Source organism: Syngnathus scovelli, chromosome 19 (assembly GCF_024217435.2).
Source record: "Syngnathus scovelli strain Florida chromosome 19, RoL_Ssco_1.2, whole genome shotgun sequence".
NCBI classification, from domain to species: domain Eukaryota; kingdom Metazoa; phylum Chordata; class Actinopteri; order Syngnathiformes; family Syngnathidae; genus Syngnathus; species Syngnathus scovelli.
Window position 1 is genome coordinate 4,067,384 of NC_090865.1, and position 20,548 is coordinate 4,087,931.

Genomic DNA, 20,548 nt, shown 5'->3' on the forward strand with positions numbered 1-20,548 from the left:
AACTCGAGTCTTCTGAACTAAAGGCAAAATCTTTAACCACTCGACCATGTCGGATACAATTATTTAAGCTCGCTTCTTTGGACTGAAGTCGCACTTTGACTTTACAATTTCAAAGAGTTTCAAAATACTCTATAAATATGAGCAACTCTCGTCAGCTTTCCAACAGGCTCTGGTCGAATGGTTAACGCCTTTGCCTTCCAAACTACTGAACCTTGGTTCGCGCCCCGTCTCGTCCCTCGAGTAACACTTTGCTATTTTCCGCTCGCATCGACATGAAACATCTGGATTTTTTTTCTTTTTTTTTTCCCCCCTTCTCTAGTGACGTCATCAAAGAAATACTATAAAAGACGTCACAAACGCGACAATCATTCTCTTGCTCATTTCTGACACCATCACGTCGTGCTGCTACACGTGTTGCTCCGCACGCCTTACCTTAGCACAGCATGCAGCGTCCAAAACCTTTACAAGGTGAGTCTTCACTATTTTAGTCGCAATTTCAACTAACTGCTTTTGCTCTCTTTCAGCGTAAACTTGCACTTTGGACACGCAAGCTAAAATGTTTGCACTAGCGTTGCCAATTAACGTCTTCTATGACAAATTGCAACAAACGCCATTCTGCCGCAGGTAAGACAAAACGTTTGCACAAAGAATGAATTAAATATTTTGATGCATGCGCGTTAATTCTTCCATTGCTTTCTACAGGTGCGAAATCTTCCAAATGAGCCTCACATTACCGACTTTCTGTGCCATCAAACTGGATTCACAAGTAAACTCTTTTAATGGACTGCATCTAATTGTCTCATTTCTGTCCACAGGTGTGCATCTACAAAAGAAGAACCACATTTACTGCAAAAAAAAGGCAAAAATCCCGTTTAATTGCAAGATATCTATTAAACTGACTAAATTGACTTTTTTTTTGTCTGCAGGTTTCAAAATGGCCGACTTGCTGTCCTTTAAGCCTGGCTTCAGAGACGTTTGCAGGTCTACTATTGCTAAGCAAGTCTACCAAATGTCACGTTGTTAAACCAAACTAACTGGTAAAACTCAAAGTTGAAAAGATTGGTTACAAGGTTACCGTGTCTTTCAGGCTAGCAAGCTGCGGTTGGAGAGAAGTCCACTGGTGCCCTGCGCTCTTCACTGGTGAAACACATGCACACCTACATGAACAAATGTTTGAAAAAATTTGTCACCATGTGCATTTTCTTCCTATTTTGTCCACTAGGTGGTGCCGAAGGACAAACTCCCTGCAGCATGGCTCGACTGGTGAAGTAAAAGCTCCACATTTGAACCTGTTGCAATGACAAACTCGACTAATCAAAGTCCTTGACCTGTTTCAGGTGGTGCAGGTGATCAGGAAATGAGGTGTCATGATCAACTTCCTGTCCAACATTTTGACAGGTGACCAAACTCACCAGATTTTGCATTAAAAACACCAACCTGCTTCTTTCTTAATGTAGTCCAGTTTCCAGTAGGAGTTCCGTCGGACGCTCCACCTGCCAGGCGAAGAAATTCTCCAAAATCATGCTGAAGGTCCTCAAGGCTGCCTTAATGTCCACAAAAAAAAAAATTCTTGACACCATCTTGACTTTACCTCATTTGTGTGCAGGTGTGGCAGTCCAGGAGAGTCTTTGCAACATTTCAAGGCACTCAGCCTGCTGAGATTCAAGTGCACAAACGACCAAAGTTTTCAGAGGAAAGTTCCAGTCTACAGTTAAAAATAAAAACTGTCAACTTAAATTGAATGTTCTTTTTCTATCCAGGCAGGTGACAAAGCACCTGCAGCTCAAGCTAAACTGTGGCAGACTGAAGATGAGCCCTCTGCAGGTAAGAGAAGAAAGTACATTTAATTCAGCCAGCATGTTTAAAAATTTCAATGACTGTTTTTGTGTTCAGTGTGGTGCACCATCGAGTACCTGCTAACAGCTGAAGCCAGAGCAAAGGCGGATGCCAACTACACTTTGGTTTTCTTGTTTGCGTCCTCATCTCCAAGGCAACCTGAGAAGTGAGGCACATTTGCAATTAGGTGGTATGCTCTTTAGCTGTTGCTCATTGCACAATCATCATGACAATTTAGTTCCAATCTTCCCCCTCCCTATTTTCTGACAGGCAGCAAGGAACTGGTCATGCAGCTTGCAACACTTGGTGCCATGAACAACTCTTTTGCACTGGTAAGGTTCATGGCTTTTTCTGCACAAAATGTTGACTTGAGATTTGACTGACAGATCTCTTTTTGTCTTAGGTTCAGGCACGCGCCGACCACTTTGCCACTCGTCCGACTGGCCGACCACCTTGCCGACCACTTTGCCACTCGTCCGACTGGCCGACCACTTTGCCACTCGTCCGACTGGCCGACCACTTTGCCACTCGTCCGACTGGCCGACCACTTCGCCACTCGTCCGACTGGCCGACCACTTTGCCACTCGTCCGACTGGCCGACCACTTTGCCACTCGTCCGACTGGCCGACCACTTTGCCACTCGTCCGACTGGCCGACCACTTTGCCACTCGTCCGACTGGCCGACCACTTCACCACTCGTCAACGAGCAGACTGCCGTCCAACTTGAAATTCTTGTGATTGAATGTTTACTCTGCAAAATAAAGTTTGATTACAAAGAATACTTTAATTCTCACTTCTTCATTCTCAAACAATCACAAAAATCAAACTTTAAAAATATAATTTAAACACACCAACAACAAAAAAACCTAAAAAATTTTCAGATTTTTTTTGGGATATTTTTTTCCGATTTTTTTTTTGGGGGGGATTTTTTTTTTTGGCCTGCATTTTTTTTTTTTGGCCTGGATTTTTTTCAGAATTTTTTTTAAAATGAGGTGGTTCAAAACTGGAATACTGCTTTATGATTCGCTGAGGGCTTAGGAAGTAGGCGGAGCAATGAGAATAAAGGTCTGCTATTGGTTGAAAAGGGGGCGTGTCTATGCAAATGAGGTACGTTGTGATTGGTTAGTTTAAAAGTAGGCGTGGTTCTGAAAATTTGGAACGATCTGATTGGACAGATGTGCAAATGCTGCATTTTGATTGGCTGTTCAAAAGTGGGCGTGGTTATGCAAATTAGGTGCTGCGCTGTGATTGGTCAGACCTAATTTCAGGCGAGTTAGGAGGCGGGCAAAGTGGCACTTAAGTTTTCAAAGGCAGATTTCAGTCTTGAGGTGAGTGTTGGCCTTCTGTCACTGCTATGGACACAGGTCTTTGACTCTTACCCTGCATCTCGCATGACTACAAGTGACAGCAATTCAATTGCAGCCACTGTGAGTCATGCGAGCTGCAGGGTAACAGTCAAAGACTTGTGTCCATGGCAGTGACAGAAAGCCAACACTCAGCTCAAGACTGAAAACTGCCTTTGAAAACCTAAGTGCCACTGCAGCTCAAATGAGTGAAGCAAATTTGCTCATAAAAACACAAAGACTTGCATTCCAGTTAATTAATTTATTGGACAGAAGAGCAGTTTGAAAACATCTGAGCACTCAATGTTTGCATGGGACTAATTTAGTTGCATGCAAACATTGAAAACAGGCCTTGCATGGAAGCAGCTTAAGTGTTTGATGAGCTCAGGTATGATGCCATTTACTTCTAATGACAAGTGCCACCAGGAGGAAGGTGAGCACATGCGAACAGCTGACCTCTCTCGCTTGGCCAAAAACTAAGTGCCAGGTACTGCATGACATCTTCACCACACACTTTTGGAAGTGTTTTTCAATGACACTGATGCAAACCAACTTAGTTAAATATTAATCAAATGTATATTTCTGACTAACCTGGTTTGCATCAATGTCATTAAAAACACAGAAGTGTTTGATGCTAAAGTTGTGCAGTACCTGCCACTTAGGTTTTGGCCCAATGAGCAATGTCAGATGTTTGCATGTGCTCACCTTCCACCTGGTGGCACTTTGTGCCATTAGAACTGACAGGTGAGGTAGGTGCACTCGCAGCCACCTTGTGGTACAATGAGACATCGCACATCAGCTTCTCAAGCACAGCACTGCGTACTCACATCACGTTCCAATGGCAGGTTGCCGTCCCTTCCACTATGCATGTTCCACATGGCTGGCAGGTGCAGCTTTGGAGCTCCAAACCTCTATCCTGTCAAGCAAGCAAAAAAAAAAAAAAGTCATGAGTAACACTAATTGACACAAAATTTAATTTTATTCATTCATATCAATTTATTCTACTAGGAAAACATAGCAAGGAAAAAAAAAAGCCGTGAGTAACACTAAAAATCCATTTTATTCATTCATAGATTTATTCTATTCGGCGAGTTTCACTTTTAATGTGCAAATTCCCAAATGTGCCAACACATGTAATGCATTAGTTTGAGCAATCAGCTCCACACCCAACAAGCAAGGACCACCTCAAACAAGGTTTCAAAGTCCTCAGACTGAAAAGTCTCCGTTTATGTACCAAAATACTGAGTAATTCAAAATGGGTAAAATTGGTACTGTAAAAGGCAACAAACTACCCCCCCCCCCCTTGAGAAAATACAATTTAAAATACGAATACCACATTTTGTTTTGAAATAAATACTTTCAGTGCCATCAGTTGCTAAGGTTTTAATGACAAAGTCTTTCTGGTTAAAGTGATTTAATACTGAATGATGTAAACAAATTAACTAGGTCCTGCAAGCCATTTTGGTGCTTTTTTTTTTTTATTAAGGGTTATTTTTTTGTTAAACAATTTTTTGGCAGCTATAATGATACTCTGTCTTATTTTTAACCCTTTAACATCGAACATAAACTGTCAAATGACCGAAACAGTAATAGAAACATCAACTACAGAGGATGCGCGCCCTCTGCTGGGAATATATTATACTGCACCCACCCAACTTAATTTTATGCAGGGGACTTCTTTTGACCACAACTTCTGAAACTAATGGCCGATCTGCTGTAATCCACTACCTAATATACCGGGCAACCATCGAATAACTCAAAGCACGGATTAAATTAATTTTAGAAAATAATATTACGTACTTGCCGGTGTTTTGACTTTCTCTAATCACCGAAGGCATAATACTGCATAGTAGAAAAATAAGAAGGAAAAGCAACATGCAATACCTTTCGAAAATATGTTGGCGTCTACATGTGCAGGTAGACGACCTTCTTAGAACTTCTGCGTTGAAAACATAGAAAAAAAAACACGTTGAAGTCAAACGCTTACCTTGATTAACATTTGACCGACAGCCGAGTGCAACTTGTGGGCGTGCTCAAGTCACCTTTGTTGATATTGTTCTACGATAGCTAGCGAGCAATAAACAAACTCAAGGAGCTCCTGTCGCAATGATGCTCTTGCATATTTACATGCAAACAGCAAATAGAGAGCTTGAAAATGTTTGGACTACTCACTCAAAACACAGCTAGTCACCGGAAATGCTGCACGGAGAACTGGCGTGTGTACGGTAACCGAAAAAGCTCAAATCAAATGGAACCAAGCGATTTTGACAACAAAAGTGGCATGACTCTTCCAACACAACAGCAACGACGCCACCGCATTGTGTACACAACGGCAGCTGTGGTATTTAAATTATATACTTATATTTTGTTTTAAAACGGATTGTTAAATGCATCACTTGTACTAATCGGATTGCATATCAGTCGCAAGAATTCAACTCTCGAGTACATGTCAACTCTCTCAAATCGTTGACATGGTTCTTGCAAAGGATTCTGCTGTGCAAATGCAATCAATGTGCTTCAGTGCGCTCTGGTGGCCACACTGTCTAATGTCGTTGCGATGCTCTCGTGGACTCAAGAGTAGAAAATAAAAAATAGTCTCAAGGGGCCATTTTAATAACACGGTTGTAAAAGTCACCAGCACCTTGATTTAAAACTTTATGGAACTTCCATTTGCTTGAATTACAGACATTAATCTTTTGGGATATGTCTCCATTTGCAATTGGATAGTTTTTGCCCATTCTTCCATGCAGAGTTGCTCAAATTCAGTCCAGTTGTCCAAGGGTTGACTTATTCTAATAGGGCTGCTATTTGAATTACTGTCCCCCTTGTAACTTGGGAAGGGGGGAACCTGTTCAAATTTGCTGCACTTGGTGAAAACACCCCAAGAAGACCCCAAGTAAATTGATGCTGCCATGAACAGCCCCCTACTGGTAGCAAAATGAAGTTCAGTGTCTTTCTCAAGGACACTTTGACGTGATCACTGAGCTTGAGGATTGAACCTATTTCCACATAACATAAAAATATGCCACCCACAGCTACCGCCTGCATAGCCCGTGCCAAAAACCGCCACTGGGTCTCACAGGAGCTAATTAGCAGGAGCAGACTGACTGCAAAAGGTGCGAAGAGAAGCGAGATTGCATTGATTGTTTGTATACACTTAATTGTTTTGCTCAGGCCACAATGGGAAGCTCTGATCTTAGAGACGAAAGCCGCCATGTAAAGATGCTTTCCTTTCCCCCAAATTCCCCAGCCGACATGTTTTCTTTTCATTTTTATTTATTTATTTTTCTATTGGCTCTCAGTTGAGGGGAGTTGGTTGTAGTAGTAGTAGTAGTAATAGTCTGTATTAAAAGTCCAGTTGTATATATTTGGAGTTGGTTGTTGCAGCAGTAGTAGTAGTAGTAGTAGTAGTCGTAGTTGTAGTAGTAGTAATAATAGTAGTAGTAGTAGTAGTAGTAGTAGTCATGGAGCGTTCAACCAGTATGAGAACTAAATGATGAGGTGGGGGTTGATTTACCCAAACAGCCAGTGTGTGTTTTATTCTAGCACTTTATTCATGATCACCAGCAAAGCAAAGTAACAGAACGACATATGTGCGTCAATTGAAAAACGTTCTCCGACATTAGAAAATTGGTGGGTCAAGCCATATCCCTGAAAGACACAAAAAAAGAGTCAATATTGTGACGTCACTGTGGCATAATGAAATAACACTTGGTCTGGAGTTCAGGAGAACATTTATATATTACAAAGAGTTATCTATGAGACTCAAACTCGGTTCTCCTGAACTCCAGGCAAAAGCTTTGACCACTAGACAAATTGAGATTATAGTACAAAGGTCCAGTTGTCTATATTTGTAGTCGGTTATTGTTGTATTTGGGTTTAGCCCTATATGGGAAAGACACTCAAAAAAAAAAATCGAAATTGTCACGGAACTGTAGGATAATGGTATAACACTTGGTCTGCTGTTCAGGAGACACGGGTTCGAGTCTCGTTCGGTCAAACATTTAAGTATACAGAGTTATTGATGAGACTCGAACTCGGTTCTCCTGAACTCCAGGCAAAAGCTTTAACCTCGAGACAAACTGAGATTATAACTCGGAGGTCCATTTATCTGTATTTGTCCATTACTTTGGGTATGTATGTTAAATATACCAAAGAACTCCGGAAATTTCACGGCACTGTGGCCGAGTGGTATAACACTACGTTTGGTGTACGGACAACCCGGGTTCGAAACCCACTGTCTAACATTTACGAATTAAACAGAGCGATTGCCAAGAATCGAACTCGAGTCTTCTGCACTAAAGGCAAAATCTTTAACCACTCGACCATTTCGGATACAATTGTTTAAGCTCGCTTCTTTGGACTGAAGTGGCACTTTGACTTTACAATTTCAAAGAGTTTCAAAATACTCTATAAATATGACCAACTCTCATCAGCTTTCCAACAGGCTCTGGTCGAATGGTTAACGCCTTTGCCTTCCAAACTACAGAACCTTGGTTCGCGCCCCGTCTCGTCCCTCGAGTAACACTTTGCTATTTTCCGCTCGCATCGACACGAAACATCTGGATTTTTTTCTTTTTTTTTCCCCCCCCTTCTCTAGTGACGTCATCAAAGAAATACTATAAAAGACGTCACAAACGCGACAACCATTCTCTTGCTCATTTCTGACACCATCACGTCGTGCTGCTACACGTGTTGCTCCGCACGCCTTACCTTAGCACAGCATGCAACGTCCAAAACCTTTACAAGGTGTGTCTTCACTATTTTAGTCGCAAATTCAACTAACTGCTTTTGCTCTCTTTCAGCGTCAACTTGCACTTTGGACACGCAAGCTAAAATGTTTGCACTAGCGTCGCCAATTAACGTCTTCTCTGACAAATTACAACAAACGCCATTCTGCCGCAGGTAAGACAAAACGTTTGCACAAATTCTCAACAGAATAAATTAAATATTTTGATGCATGCGCGTTAATTCTTTCGTTTCTTTCTACAGGTGCGAATCTTTCAAATGAGTCTCACATGACCAACTTTCTGTGCGATCAAACTGGATTCACAAGTAAACTCTTTCAATGGACTGCATCTAATTGTCTCCTTTGTCCACAGGTGTGCATCTGCAACAGAAGAACCACATTTACTGCAAAAAAGGCAAAAATTCCGTTTAATAGCAGGATATCTATTAAAGTGACCAAATTGACTTTTTTTTTTTTTTGTCTGCAGGTTTCAAAATGGCCGACTTGCTGTCCTTTAAAGCCTGGCTTCATGAGACGTTTGCAGGTCGATTCTTGCTAAGCAAGTCGACCAAATGTCACGTTCCTAATCCAAACTGGTAAAGCTCAAAATGTACAAGATTGGTTACAAGGTTGCCGTGTCTTTCAGGCTAGCAAGCTGTGGTTGGAGAGAAGTCCAATGGTCCTCTGCGCTCTTCACTGGTGAAACACATGCACACCTACATGAACAAATGTTTGAAAAAATTTATTTCACCATGTGCATTTTCTTGTTTTGTCCACCAGGTGGTGGCAAAGGACAAGCTCCCTGCAGCATGGATCGACTGGCGAAGTAAAAGCTCCACATTTGAACCTGTTGCAATGACAAACTCTGCTAATCAAAGTCCTTGACCTGTTTCAGGTGGTGCAGGTGATCAGGAAATGAGGTGTCATGATCAACTTCCTGTCCAACATTTTGACAGGTGACCAAACTCACCAGATTTTGCATTAAAAACACCAACCTGCTTTTTTCTTAATGTAGTCCAGTTTCCAGTAGGAGTTCCGTCGGACGCTCCACCTGCCAGGCGAAGAAATTCTCCAAAACCATGCTGAAGGTCCTCAAGGCTGCCTTAATGTCCACAAAAAAAAATTCTTGACACCAGCTTGACTTTACCTCATTTGTGTGCAGGTGTGGCAGTCCAGGAGAGTCTTTGCAACATTTCAGGCACTCAGCCTGCTTAGATTAAAGTGCACAAACGACCAATGTTTTCAGAGGAAAGTTCCAGTCTACAGTTAAAAATAAAAACTGTCAACTTAAATTGAATGTTATTTTTCTATCCAGGCAGGTGACAAAGCACCTGCAGCTCAAGCTAAACTGTGGCAGGCTGAAGATGAGCCCTCTGCAGGTAAGAGAAGAAAGTACATTTAATTCAGCCAGCATGTTTAAAAATTTCAATGACTGTTTTTGTGTTCAGTGTGGTGCACCATCGAGTACCTGCTAACACCTGAAGCCAGAGCAAAGGCGGATGCCAACTACACTTTGGTTTTCTTGTTGCGTCCTCATCTCCAAGGCAACCTGAGAAGTGAGGCACATTTGCACTTAGGTGGTATGCTCTTTAGCTGTTGCTCATTGCACAATCATCATGACAATTTAGTTCCAATCTTTTTTCCCCCCTATTTTCTGACAGGCAGCAAGGAACTGGTCATGTAGCTCGCAACACTTGGCGCCATTAACAACTCTTTTGCACTGGTAAGGTTCATGGCTTTTTCTGCACAAAATGTTGACTTGTTTTGACTGACAGATCTCTTTTTGTCTTAGGTTCAGGCACGCACCGACCACTTTGCCACTCGTCCGACTGGCCGACCACTTTGCCACTCGTCCGACTGGCCGACCACTTTGCCACTCGTCCGACTGGCCGACCACTTCGCCACTCGTCCGACTGGCCGACCACTTCACCACTCGTCAACGAGCAGACTGCCGTCCAACTTGAAATTCTTGTGATTGAATGTTTACTCTGCAAAATAAAGTTTGATTACAAAGAATACTTTAATTCTCACTTCTTCATTCTCAAACATCAAACTTTAAAAATATAATTTAAAAAACACACCAACAAAAAAAAAAAAACTAAAAAATTTTCAGATTTTTTTGGGGATATTTTTTTCCGATTTTTTTTTTTGGGGGGATTTTTTTTTGGCCTGCATTTTTTTTTTGGCCTGGATTTTTTTCAGAATTTTTCAAAATGAGGTGGTTCAAAACTGGAATACTGCTTTATGATTCGCTGAGGGCTTAGGAAGTAGGCGGAGCAAAGAGAATAAAGGTCTGCTATTGGTTGAAAAGGGGGCGTGTCTATGCAAATGAGGTACGTTGTGATTGGTCAGTTTAAAAGTAGGCGTGGTTCTGAAAATTTGGAACGATCTCATTGGACAGATGTGCAAATGCTGCATTTTGATTGGCTGTTCAAAAGTGGGCGTGGTTATGCAAATTAGGTGCTGCGCTGTGATTGGTCAGACTTATTTTCAGGAGAGTTAGGAGGCGGGCAAAGTGGCACTTAAGTTTTCAAAGGCAGATTTCAGTCTTGAGGTGAGTGTTGGCCTTCTGTCACTGCCATGGACACAGGTCTTTGACTCTTACCCTGCATCTCGCATGACTACAAGTGACAGCGATTCAATTGCAGCCACTGTGAGTCATGCGAGCTGCAGGGTAACAGTCAAAGACTTGTGTCCATGGCAGTGACAGAAAGCCAACACTCAGCTCAAGACTGAAAACTGCCTTTGAAAACCTAAGTGCCACTGCAGCTCAAATGAGTGAAGCAAATTTGCTCATAAAAACACAAAGACTTGCATTCCAGTTAATTAATTTATTGGACAGAAGAGCAGTTTGAAAACATCTGAGCGCTCAATGTTTGCATGGGACTAATTTAGTTGCATGCAAAGATTGACAACAGGCCTTGCATGGAAGCAGCATAAGTGTTTGATGAGCTCAGGTATGATGCCATTTACTTCTAATGACACAAGTGCCACCAGGAGGAAGGTGAGCACATGCGAACAGCTGACCTCTCTCGCTTGGCCAAAAACTAAGTGCCAGGTACTGCATGACATCTTCACCACACACTTTTGGAAGTGTTTTTCAATGACACTGATGCAAACCAACTTAGTTAAATATTAATCAAATGTATATTTCTGACTAACCTGGTTTGCATCAATGTCATTAAAAACAGATCTAGAAGTGTTTGATGCTAAAGTTGTGCAGTCCCTGGCACTTAGGTTTTGGCCCAATGAGCAATGTCAGATGTTTGCATGTGCTCACCTTCCACCTGGTGGCACTTTGTGCCATTAGAACTGACAGGTGAGGTAGGTGCACTCGCAGCCACCTTGTGGTGAGACATCGCACATCAGCTCCTCAAGCACAGCACTGCGTACTCACATCACGTTCCAATGGCAGGTTGCCGTCCCTTCCACGTCCACATGGCTGGCAGGTGCAGCTTTGGAGCCCCAAACCTCCTCTATACTGTCAAGGAAGCAAAAAAAAAAAAAAGTAGAAGCCATGAGTAACACTAATTGACACAAATATTAATTTTATTCATTCATATCAATTTATTCTATTAGGAACACATAGTACAGTTTCACTTTTAATGTGCAAATTCCCAAATGTGCCAACACGTCATGCATTTGTGTGAGCAATCAACTCCACACCCAACATGCAAGGAGCACCTCAAACAAGGTTTCAAAGTCCTCAGACTGAAAAGTCTCCGTTTATGTACCAAAATACTGAGTAATTCAAAATGGGTAAAATTGGTACTGTAAAAGGCAACAAACTCTAATAAATTGCCTTTACCCCCCCCCCCCCCCCTTGAGAAAATACAATTTAAAATACGAATACCACATTTTGTTTTGAAATAAATACTTTCAGTGCCATCAGTTGCTAAGGTTTTAACGACAAAGTCTTTCTGGTTAAAGTGATTTAATACTGAATGATGTAAACAAATTAACTAGGTCCTGCAAGCCATTTTGGTGCTTTTTTTTTATTAAGGGTTATTTTTTTGTTAAACAATTTTTTGGCAGCTATAATGATACTCTGTCTTATTTTTAACCCTTTACCATCGAACATAAACTATCAAATGACCGAAACAGTAATAGAAACATCAACTACAGAGGATGCGCGCCCTCTGCTGGGAATATATTATACTGCACCCACCCAACTTAATTTTATGCAGGGGACTTCTTTTGACCACAACTTCTGAAACTAATGGCCGATCTGCTGTAATCCACTACCTAATTTACCGGGCAACCATCGAATAACTCAAAGCACGGATTAAATTAATTTTAGAAAATAATATTACGTACTTGCCGGTGTTTTGACTTTCTCTAATCACCGAAGGCATAATACTGCATAGTAGAAAAATAAGAAGGAAAAGCAACATGCAATACCTTTCGAAAATATGTTGGCGTCTACATGTGCAGGTAGACGACCTTCTTAGAACTTCTGCGTTGAAAACATAGAAAAAAACCACGTTGAAGTCAAACGCTCACCTTGATTAACATTTGATCGACAGCCGAGTGCAACTTGTGGGCGTGCTCAAGTCACCTTTGTTGATATTGTTCTACGATAGCTAGCGAGCAATAAACAAACTCAAGGAGCTCTTGTCGCAATGATGCTCTTGCATATTTACATGCAAACAGCAAATAGAGAGCTTGAAAATGTTTGGACTACTCACTCAAAACACAGCTAGTCACCGGAAATGCTGCACGGAGAACTGGCGTGTGTACGGTAACCGAAATAGCTCAATTCAAATGGAACCAAGCGATTTTGACAACTTGCAGAAAAGTGGCATGACTCTTCCAACACAACAGCAACGACGCCACCGCATTGTGTACACAACGGCAGCTGTGGTATTAAATTATATATTTATATTTTGTGTTAAAACGGATTGTTAAATGCATCACTTGTACTAATCGGATTGTATATCAGTCGCAAGAATTCAACTCTCAAGTACATGTCAACTCTTAAATCGTTGACATTGTTCTTGCAAAGGATTCTGCCGTGCAAATGCAATCAATGTGCTTCAGCGGGCTCTGGTGGCCACACTGTCTAATGTCGTGGCGATGCTCTCGTGGACTCGAGTAGAAAATAAAAAATAGTCTCAAGGGGCCATTTTAATAACACGGTTGTAAAAGTCACCAGTCCCTTGATTTAAAACTTTGTGGAACTTCCATTTGCTTGAATTACAGACATCAACCTTTTTGGATATGTCTCCATTTGCAATTGGATAGTTTTTGCCCATTCTTCCTTGCAGAGTTGCTCAAATTCAGTCCAGTTGTCCAGGGGTTGATTTATTCTAATAGGGCTGATGTTTGAATTACTTGTAACTTGGGAAGGGGGGAACCTGTTAAAATTTGCTGCACTTGGTGAAAACATCCCAAGAAGAAAAAAAAGTAAATTGATGCTGCCATGAACAGCCCCCTACTGGTAGCAAAATAAAGTTCAGTGTCCTGCTCAAGGACGCTTTGACGTGATCACTGAGCTTGAGGATTGAACCTATTTCCACATAACATAAAAATATGCCACCCAGAGCTACCGCCTGCATCGCCCGTGCACAAAACCGCTACTGGGTCTCAGAGGAGCTAACTAGCAGGAGCAGACTGACTGCAAAAGGTGCGAAGGGAAGCGAGATTGCATGTTTGTATACACTTAATTGTTTTGCTCAGATCTTGAACAGATTGAACAGTGATCAGAACGCCACCATGTAAAGATGCTTTCCTTTTCCCCAAATTCCCCAGCCGACATGTTTTCTTTTCATTTTTATTTATGTATTTTTCTATTGGCTCTCTGCTGAGGGGAGTTGGTTGTAGTAGTAGTAGTAGTAGTAGTAGTAGTAGTAGTAGTAGTAGTCGTCGTCATGGAGCGTTCAACCAGTATGAGAACTAAATGATGAGGTCGATTTACCCAAACAGCCAGTGTGTGTTTTATTCTAGCACTTTATTCATGATCACCAGCAAAGCAAAGTAACAGAACGACATATGTGCGTCAATTGAAAAACGTTCTCCGACATTAGAAAATTGGTGGGTCAAGCCATATCCCTGAAAGACACAAAAAAAGAGTCAATATTGTGACGTCACTGTGGCATAATGAAATAACACTTGGTCTGGAGTTCAGGAGAACATTTATATATTACAAAGAGTTATCTATGAGACTCAAACTCGGTTCTCCTGAACTCCAGGCAAAAGCTTTAACCACTAGACAAATTGAGATTATAGTACAAAGGTCCAGTTGTCTATATTTGTAGTCGGTTGGGTTGAGCCCTATTTGGGAAAGACACTCAAAAAAAAATCGAAATTTTCACGGAACTGTAGCATAATGGTATAACACTTGGTCTGGTGTTCAGGAGACACGGGTTCGAGTCTCGCTCTGTCAAACATTTAAGTATACAGAGTTATGGATGAGACTCGAACTCGGTTCTCCTGAACTCCAGGCAAAAGCTTTAACCTCAAGACAAACTGAGATTATAAAGCGGAGGTACATTTATCTGTATTTGTCCATTACTCTGGGTATGTATGTTAAATACAGCAAAGAACTCCGAAATTTTCACGCCACTGTGGCCGAGTGGTATAACACTACGTTTGGTGTACGGACAACCCGGGTTCGAGACCCACTGTTTAACATTTACGAATTAAACAGAGCGATTGCCAAGAATCGAACTCGAGTCTCCTGAACTAAAGGCAAAATCTTTAACCACTCGATCATTTCGGATACAATTATTTAAGCTCGCTTCTTTGGACTGAAGTGGCACTTTGACTTTACAATTTCAAAGTTTCGAAATACTCTATAAATATGAACAACTCTCATCAGCTTTCCAACAGGCTCTGGTCGAATGGTTAACGCCTTTGCCTTCTAAACTACTGAACCTTGGTTCGCGCCCCGTCTCGTCACTCAAGTAACACTTCGCCCTTTTTCTCTCGCATCGACCTGAAACATCTGGAACTTTTTTCTTTTTTTTTTTTTAAACCCTTCTCTAGTGACGTCATCAAAGAAATACTATAAAAGACGTCACAAACGCGACAATCATTCTCTTGCTCATTTCTGACACCATCACGTCGTGCTGCTACACGTGCTGCAACACGTGCTGCATTCAGCGTCCAAAACTTTCACAAGGTAAGTCTTCACTATTTTAGTCGCAATTTCAACTAACTGCTTTTGCTCTCTTTCAGCGTCAACTTGCACTTTAGACACGCAAGCTAAAGTGTTTGCACTAGCGTCGCCAATTAACGTCTTCTATGACAAATTGCAACAAATTCTGCCGCAGGTAAGACAAAACGTTTGCACAAAGAATAAATTAAATATTTTGATGCATGCGCGTTAATTCTTTCATTTCTTTCTACAGGTGCGAATCTTCCAAATGAGCCTCACTTGACCAACTTTCTGTGCGATCAAACTGGATTCACAAGTAAACTCTTTCAATGGACTGCATCTAATTGTCTCATTTCTGTCTACAGGTGTGCATCTGCAACAGAAGAACCACATTTACTGCAAAAAAAGGCAAAAATTCCGTTTAATTGCAAGATATCTATTAAACTGACTAAATAATTGACTTTTTTTTGTCTGCAGGTTTCAAAATGGCCGACTTGCTGTCCTTTAAGCCTGGCTTCATGAGACGTTTGCAGGTCTACTATTGCTAAGCAAGTCTACCAAATGTCACGTTGTTAAGCCAAACTAACTGGTAAAGCTCAAAATTTACAAGATTGGTTAAAAGGTTACCGTGTCTTTCAGGCTAGCAAGCTGCGGTTGGAGAGAAGTCCAGTGCTGCCCTGCGCTTTTCACTGGTGAAACGCATGCACACCTACATGTACAAATGTTTGAAAAATTGATTTAAACCTGTGCATTTTCTTCCTGTCTTGTCCACCAGGTGGTGCCAAAGGACAAGCTCCCTGCAGCATGGATCGACTGGTGAAGTAAAAGCTCCACATTTGAACCTATTGCAATGACAAACTCTGCTAATCAAAGTCCTTGACCTGTTTCAGGTGGTGCAGGTGATCAGGAAATGAGGGTGATGATCAACGTCCTGTCCAACATTTTGACAGGTGACCAAACTCACCAAAACTATGCATTAAGAACACTAACCTGCCTTTATTTTTATTATTTTTCTTTTAGTGCAGCCCAGCTTCCAGTACGCGTGTCATCTGACTCTCCACCTGCCGGGCCAAGAACCTCAAGGTGCAAAAAAAAACTTGCTCAACACTGGCTTGACTGTTCCCTTGTTTGTGTGCAGGTGTGCCAGTCCAGGAGAGTCTTTGCAACATCTCAGGCTGCTGTTCCTAGTCCGAGATTCAAGTACACAAACGATCAAAGTTTTCAGCGGAATGTTCCAGTCTACAGTTAAAAATAAAAACAGTCAACTTAAATTGAGTTATCAATGTTCTTTTTCTTTACAGGCAGCGATGACAAAGTACCTGTAGCTCAATCCAAACTGTGGCAGGCTGAAGACGAGCCCTCTGCTGGTAAGAGAAGTACATTTAATTTCAGCAACAATTTTTAAAAATGTCAATGTTCCTTTTGTGTCCAGTGTGGTGCACCATCAAATACCTGCTCACAGCGGAAGCCAGAGCAAACGTTATCTCCAAGGCAACCTGAAAAGTGAGGCGCAGTTGCACTTAGGTGGTATGCTCTTTAGCTGCTCCTCATTGCACAATCATCATGCCAACTTGGTTCAAATCTTTTTTCTCTATTTTCTGACAGGCAGCAAGGAATTGGTCATGCAGCGCATAACACTTGGTGCCATGAACTATTCTTTTGCACTGGTAAGGGACATGGCTTTTTCTGCACCGAATGTTGACTTGACTTTTGGCTTACAGATCTCTTTTTGTCTTAGGTTCAGGCACGCACTAACCACTCGTCCAACTGGCTGACGACTTCGCCATTCGTCCAACTGGCTGACGACTTCGCCACTCGTCCAACTGGCCGACGACTTCGCCACTCGTCCAACTGGCCGACCACTTCGCCACTCGTCCAACTGGCCAACCACTTCGCCACTCGTCAATGTGCAGACTGCCATCCAACTTGAAACTCTTGTGATTGAATGTTTACTCTGCAAAATAAAGTTTCATTACAAAGAACACTTAACGCCTTCTTTCTCAAACACATTACAAAAATCAAACTTTAAAACTATCTTAACTTAAAAAAACCTAACAAAAAAAAAATTTCAAAACTTTTGAAAAGTTTTTCTGAATTTTTTTTGGCCAAATTTTTTTCACCTGGATTTTTTTGCCAGGATTTTTTTCAGATTTTTTTTCAGATTTTTTTTTAAAATGAGGTGGGTCAAAACTGGAATACTGCTTGATGATTGGCTGAAGGCTAAAAAAAATGGGCGGTGCGATGAGAATAACGGTCTGTGATTGGCTTAAAAAGGGGCGCGTCTATGCAAATGAGGTACGTTGTGATTGGTTGGGTTTAAAAGTGGGCGTGGCCTTGAAAATTTGAGGCGATATGATTGGTCAGATGCGCAAATGCTGCATTCTGATTGGCTGTTCAAAAGTGGGCGTGGTTATGCAAATTAGGAGCCGCGCTGTGATTGGTCGGACTAATTTTTGGTAGAGCTCGGAGGCGGGCAAAGTGGTACTTAGGTTTTCAAAGGCAGTTCTCAGTCTTGAGGTGAACGTTGGTCTTCTGTCACTGCCATGGACACAAGTCTTTGACTGTTAGCCTGCATCTCGCATGACTCATAGTGGCTGCAATTGAATTGCTGTCACTTGTAGTCATGTGAGATGCAGGGTAACGGTCAAATGCTTGTGTCCATGGCAGTGACAGAAGGCCAATGCTCACCTCAAGACTGAAAACTGCCTTCGAAAACCTAAGTGCCACAGCAGCATCCACCAAATATGAAAGACTTCAAATGAGTTGACAGCAAATTAGCACATAAAACACAAAGACTTCCATGCCAGTTGATTAATTCATTGAACAGAAGAGCAGTTTGAAAACATTTGAGTAGTCAATGTTTGCGTGGGACTAATTTGGTTGCACACAAACATTGACGACAGGCCTTGCATGGAAGCAGCTTAAGTGTTTGATGAGCTCCGATGTGATGTCACTTACTTTTCTAATGCCACCAGAGGGAAGGTGAGCACATGCAAACAGCTGACCGCTCTTACTAGGCCAAAAACTAAGTGCCAGGTACTGTATGACATCGTCATCACACACTTCTGGATGTGTTTTTCAATGACACTGATGCAAACCAAGTTAGTCAAATATTAATCAAATGTGTATTTCTGACTAACCTGGTTTGCATCAATGTCATTAAAAACACATCTAGAAGTGTTTGATGATGAAGTTGTGCAGGTACCTGGTACTTAGGTTTTGGCCCACTGAGCAATATCAGATGTGCTCACCTTCCGCCTGGTGGCACTTGTGTGCCATTACAAATGACAGGTGAGGTAGGTGCACTCGCAGCCACCTTGTGGTGCAATGAGACATCGCACATCAGCTCCTCAAGCACAGCAAGGCGTACTCACTGTTCCAATGGCAGGTTGCCGTCCCTTCCACTATGCATGTCCCACATGGCTGGCAGGTGCAGCTTTGGAGCCCCAAACCTCCTCTATCCTGTCAAGCAAGAAAAAAAAAAGAGGAGTGAATAACATAACTTCACACTAATGGGTTTTGTACAGACTCAAGTCCTATTATTAGAACAAAGTGGTATAGTTCACTTCAACTATAAAAGATGGGCTCTCTCTGCTGGGGAACGTTGTACTGCACCCATCCCATTTATTTCTATGTGGAGGACGTCTTTCGACCCCAACTTTTGAACCTATTGGCTAGACTGCTGGTCAACCGACCAAATTAATCAACTTAATAATGTTTTTAAGTAATTAATTTTTTTATTTGATTTAGATTTGATTTGTTTATTTCGGCAATTACATAAACATGCCTTTTTTTAACAGTTGATTGGATACAATCACAATTTAGTATGCTTGCTCGTATGAATACAGCATAAAACTGGAAGTTTGCACAACAATTGATATCAATTTGCCAAGTAGATTTAGTTTGTATATAGTTTGTTATATTTGCATATCTGTTATCTAGTCTATATTTATTTCTTGATTAACTTCATGCTCTGCTATTACCCCACGCCTAGTTTACCTGGCAACAGTCGAATAACTTAAAAGTTTTAAGTTAAGTTTGAATCACATTTCATGTGATTAGACTTTGCTAACCCTAACCCTCTCTAGCCACTTGAGGCATAATGCGACATAAAAGAATCAAGAACGTGGAAAACATGCAAAACAACATGGAGGTCAAACGCTTACTCTCATTAACGTTTGATCGACAGCCGAGTGGAACTTGTGGGCGTGTTCTCTGGCAATCCACCTTTTGTTGATATTGTTCTACGATAGCTAGCGAGCTACAAACAAACTCAAGTAGCTCGTGTCGTAATGTTGCTCTTACATATTTACATGCAAACAGCAAATAGAGAACTTAAAATGTTTGCAATACTCACTCAAAACACAGCTCGTAGTCAATGGTGGACCTGCTCAGTGAAGCGGAGGTGTGCGTACGGATACCGAGAAGGCTCAATTCAAATGGAACCAAGGGCGTGTGTTTGACAACCTGAAGAAAAGTGGAATTATGCTGGCAGTTGATAAATTGATGATAACCTGGTTTAACGTTAAAAAAAAATCTAGAAAATAAAGTTCAATGTGATAATATGAGCCTAAACAGCTTTGTAATCACGTAGCGTTTGATAAATTTCTGCCATTGCTATGGCAACCCCAGTCACTTGCATGTTGTCTTTGCACTGACGCAGTGCTTGGACATGTAATTTCCTCTAACAAGTTCTGTTAATGTTTCTTGCCTGCTTAATGAACTTGTTTCGCTTCCATCTTGTGTGTTTGTCAATTCTATTACTTTGTAGAGATTGAATTGTCAATTAGCAGGGGAACTGATATTGAGTGTCCTCTTAGTGAGACCTCTCGGAAAATCATTTGAACAAGGTCTCATCAGTGCTAATATATAATGTGAAAAGCCTTAAAGGGGCTGAGGGAAAATAGCACTGTTGTTAGGCTTATTCAAGTTATGTCTGCAAATTGTATACTACCTGAGAAATAAAACATAATAATAGTAGATACTCTTAATTTTCATGTCTCATCAACCATTAGCAAAATTAGCAGCAGTGATGCATGGTATGTAAAATTGAGGATTAGCACACATGCCCTTTGACCTTCTCTGTATCACATCCACACACATTTCAATGATGAAAGCTCTCCACACTAGTGTCACCTCTTGAAACATGAAGTTTGACTCGGGTCCCGTGTGGCCACTTCGGATTGTCGGCACGCACAGACGAAAAGCCTTCTCCTTCCCCAAAGACGTCCCCAGTCACTGAATAATTCACTGAGCCTGCTTTGTTCATCGATCCCTCGATGCAAACACACACACACACACACACATATACGAACAGATCAATCATTAAACACAGGGACACCAACAGCATGAAAGGCAGCTGCATCGCAATTCACCACCATGGTGACTTTTAGCTCCGCTTAAACCTTCATTAGAACAATGAAAATATGCAAGTTTAAAAAGTGACTTTCAAAATAAAGACCAGACATTATTGCTTCTTATGATGATGACCTTTGAGGATATTCCCACGCCGCCCTGTTGACCTTTTCTCTGCATCAATTT

The 20,548-nt window shown here is 41.5% G+C and overlaps 1 protein-coding gene and 2 long non-coding RNA genes across 26 annotated transcripts; 1 reads left to right on the plus strand and 2 right to left on the minus strand.

Annotated features, from left to right (window-relative positions):
* Positions 1-619: 619 nt before the first annotated feature.
* On the minus strand, positions 620-5,435 carry LOC125986777 (uncharacterized). Of its 4 annotated transcripts, XR_011085793.1 has the most exons (6): positions 5,167-5,433; positions 4,007-4,095; positions 1,914-2,587; positions 1,438-1,818; positions 1,076-1,157; positions 620-823 (listed from the first exon to the last, which is right to left on the minus strand). It is a non-coding gene; the product is annotated as an uncharacterized lncRNA (long non-coding RNA). The 4 variants fall into 4 exon arrangements; XR_011085792.1 differs by having other exon boundaries at positions 1,076-1,818; positions 5,167-5,435; XR_011085791.1 differs by lacking the exon at positions 620-823 and having other exon boundaries at positions 1,140-1,289; positions 5,167-5,432.
* Positions 5,436-7,801: 2,366 nt separating this feature from the next.
* LOC137839704 (uncharacterized) lies at positions 7,802-16,991 on the plus strand. Of its 17 annotated transcripts, none has more exons than XM_068648932.1 (13): positions 7,809-7,928; positions 7,985-8,084; positions 8,282-8,322; positions 8,394-8,452; positions 15,647-15,699; positions 15,783-15,823; positions 15,898-15,957; positions 16,028-16,090; positions 16,146-16,238; positions 16,313-16,374; positions 16,440-16,534; positions 16,613-16,674; positions 16,746-16,991. In XM_068648932.1, exons 1-9 carry the CDS (start codon positions 7,904-7,906, stop codon positions 16,193-16,195), a joined length of 492 nt encoding a protein of 163 aa, XP_068505033.1. In that variant the 5' UTR covers positions 7,809-7,903; the 3' UTR covers positions 16,196-16,238; positions 16,313-16,374; positions 16,440-16,534; positions 16,613-16,674; positions 16,746-16,991. The 17 variants fall into 17 exon arrangements, with proteins under 17 accessions (XP_068505022.1, XP_068505033.1, XP_068505032.1 ...); XM_068648931.1 differs by having other exon boundaries at positions 16,146-16,207; positions 16,309-16,374; XM_068648923.1 differs by having other exon boundaries at positions 7,810-7,928; positions 7,985-8,014; positions 8,066-8,084; positions 16,028-16,238; positions 16,440-16,531.
* Positions 13,840-19,616, minus strand: LOC125986778 (uncharacterized). Of its 5 annotated transcripts, XR_011085795.1 has the most exons (8): positions 19,365-19,613; positions 18,382-18,469; positions 16,760-16,961; positions 16,460-16,503; positions 16,327-16,371; positions 15,635-16,191; positions 15,287-15,380; positions 13,840-13,959 (listed from the first exon to the last, which is right to left on the minus strand). It is a non-coding gene; the product is annotated as an uncharacterized lncRNA (long non-coding RNA). The 5 variants fall into 5 exon arrangements; XR_011085794.1 differs by having other exon boundaries at positions 15,287-16,191; positions 19,365-19,616; XR_011085797.1 differs by lacking the exon at positions 15,287-15,380 and having other exon boundaries at positions 19,365-19,610.
* Between the last annotated feature and the right edge of the window lie 932 nt (positions 19,617-20,548).

Excerpts from the sequence above, each read along its gene's own strand:
- LOC137839704 (XM_068648917.1), top strand. The coding sequence starts at position 7,904 with ATGCAACGTCCAAAACCTTTACAAG. Across the intron at positions 15,824-15,897 it reads CCTGCAGCATGGATCGACTG|GTGGTGCAGGTGATCAGGAA; the intron begins GTGAAGTAAAAG and ends GACCTGTTTCAG. Across the intron at positions 16,375-16,439 it reads TGAAGACGAGCCCTCTGCTG|TGTGGTGCACCATCAAATAC; the intron begins GTAAGAGAAGTA and ends TTTTGTGTCCAG.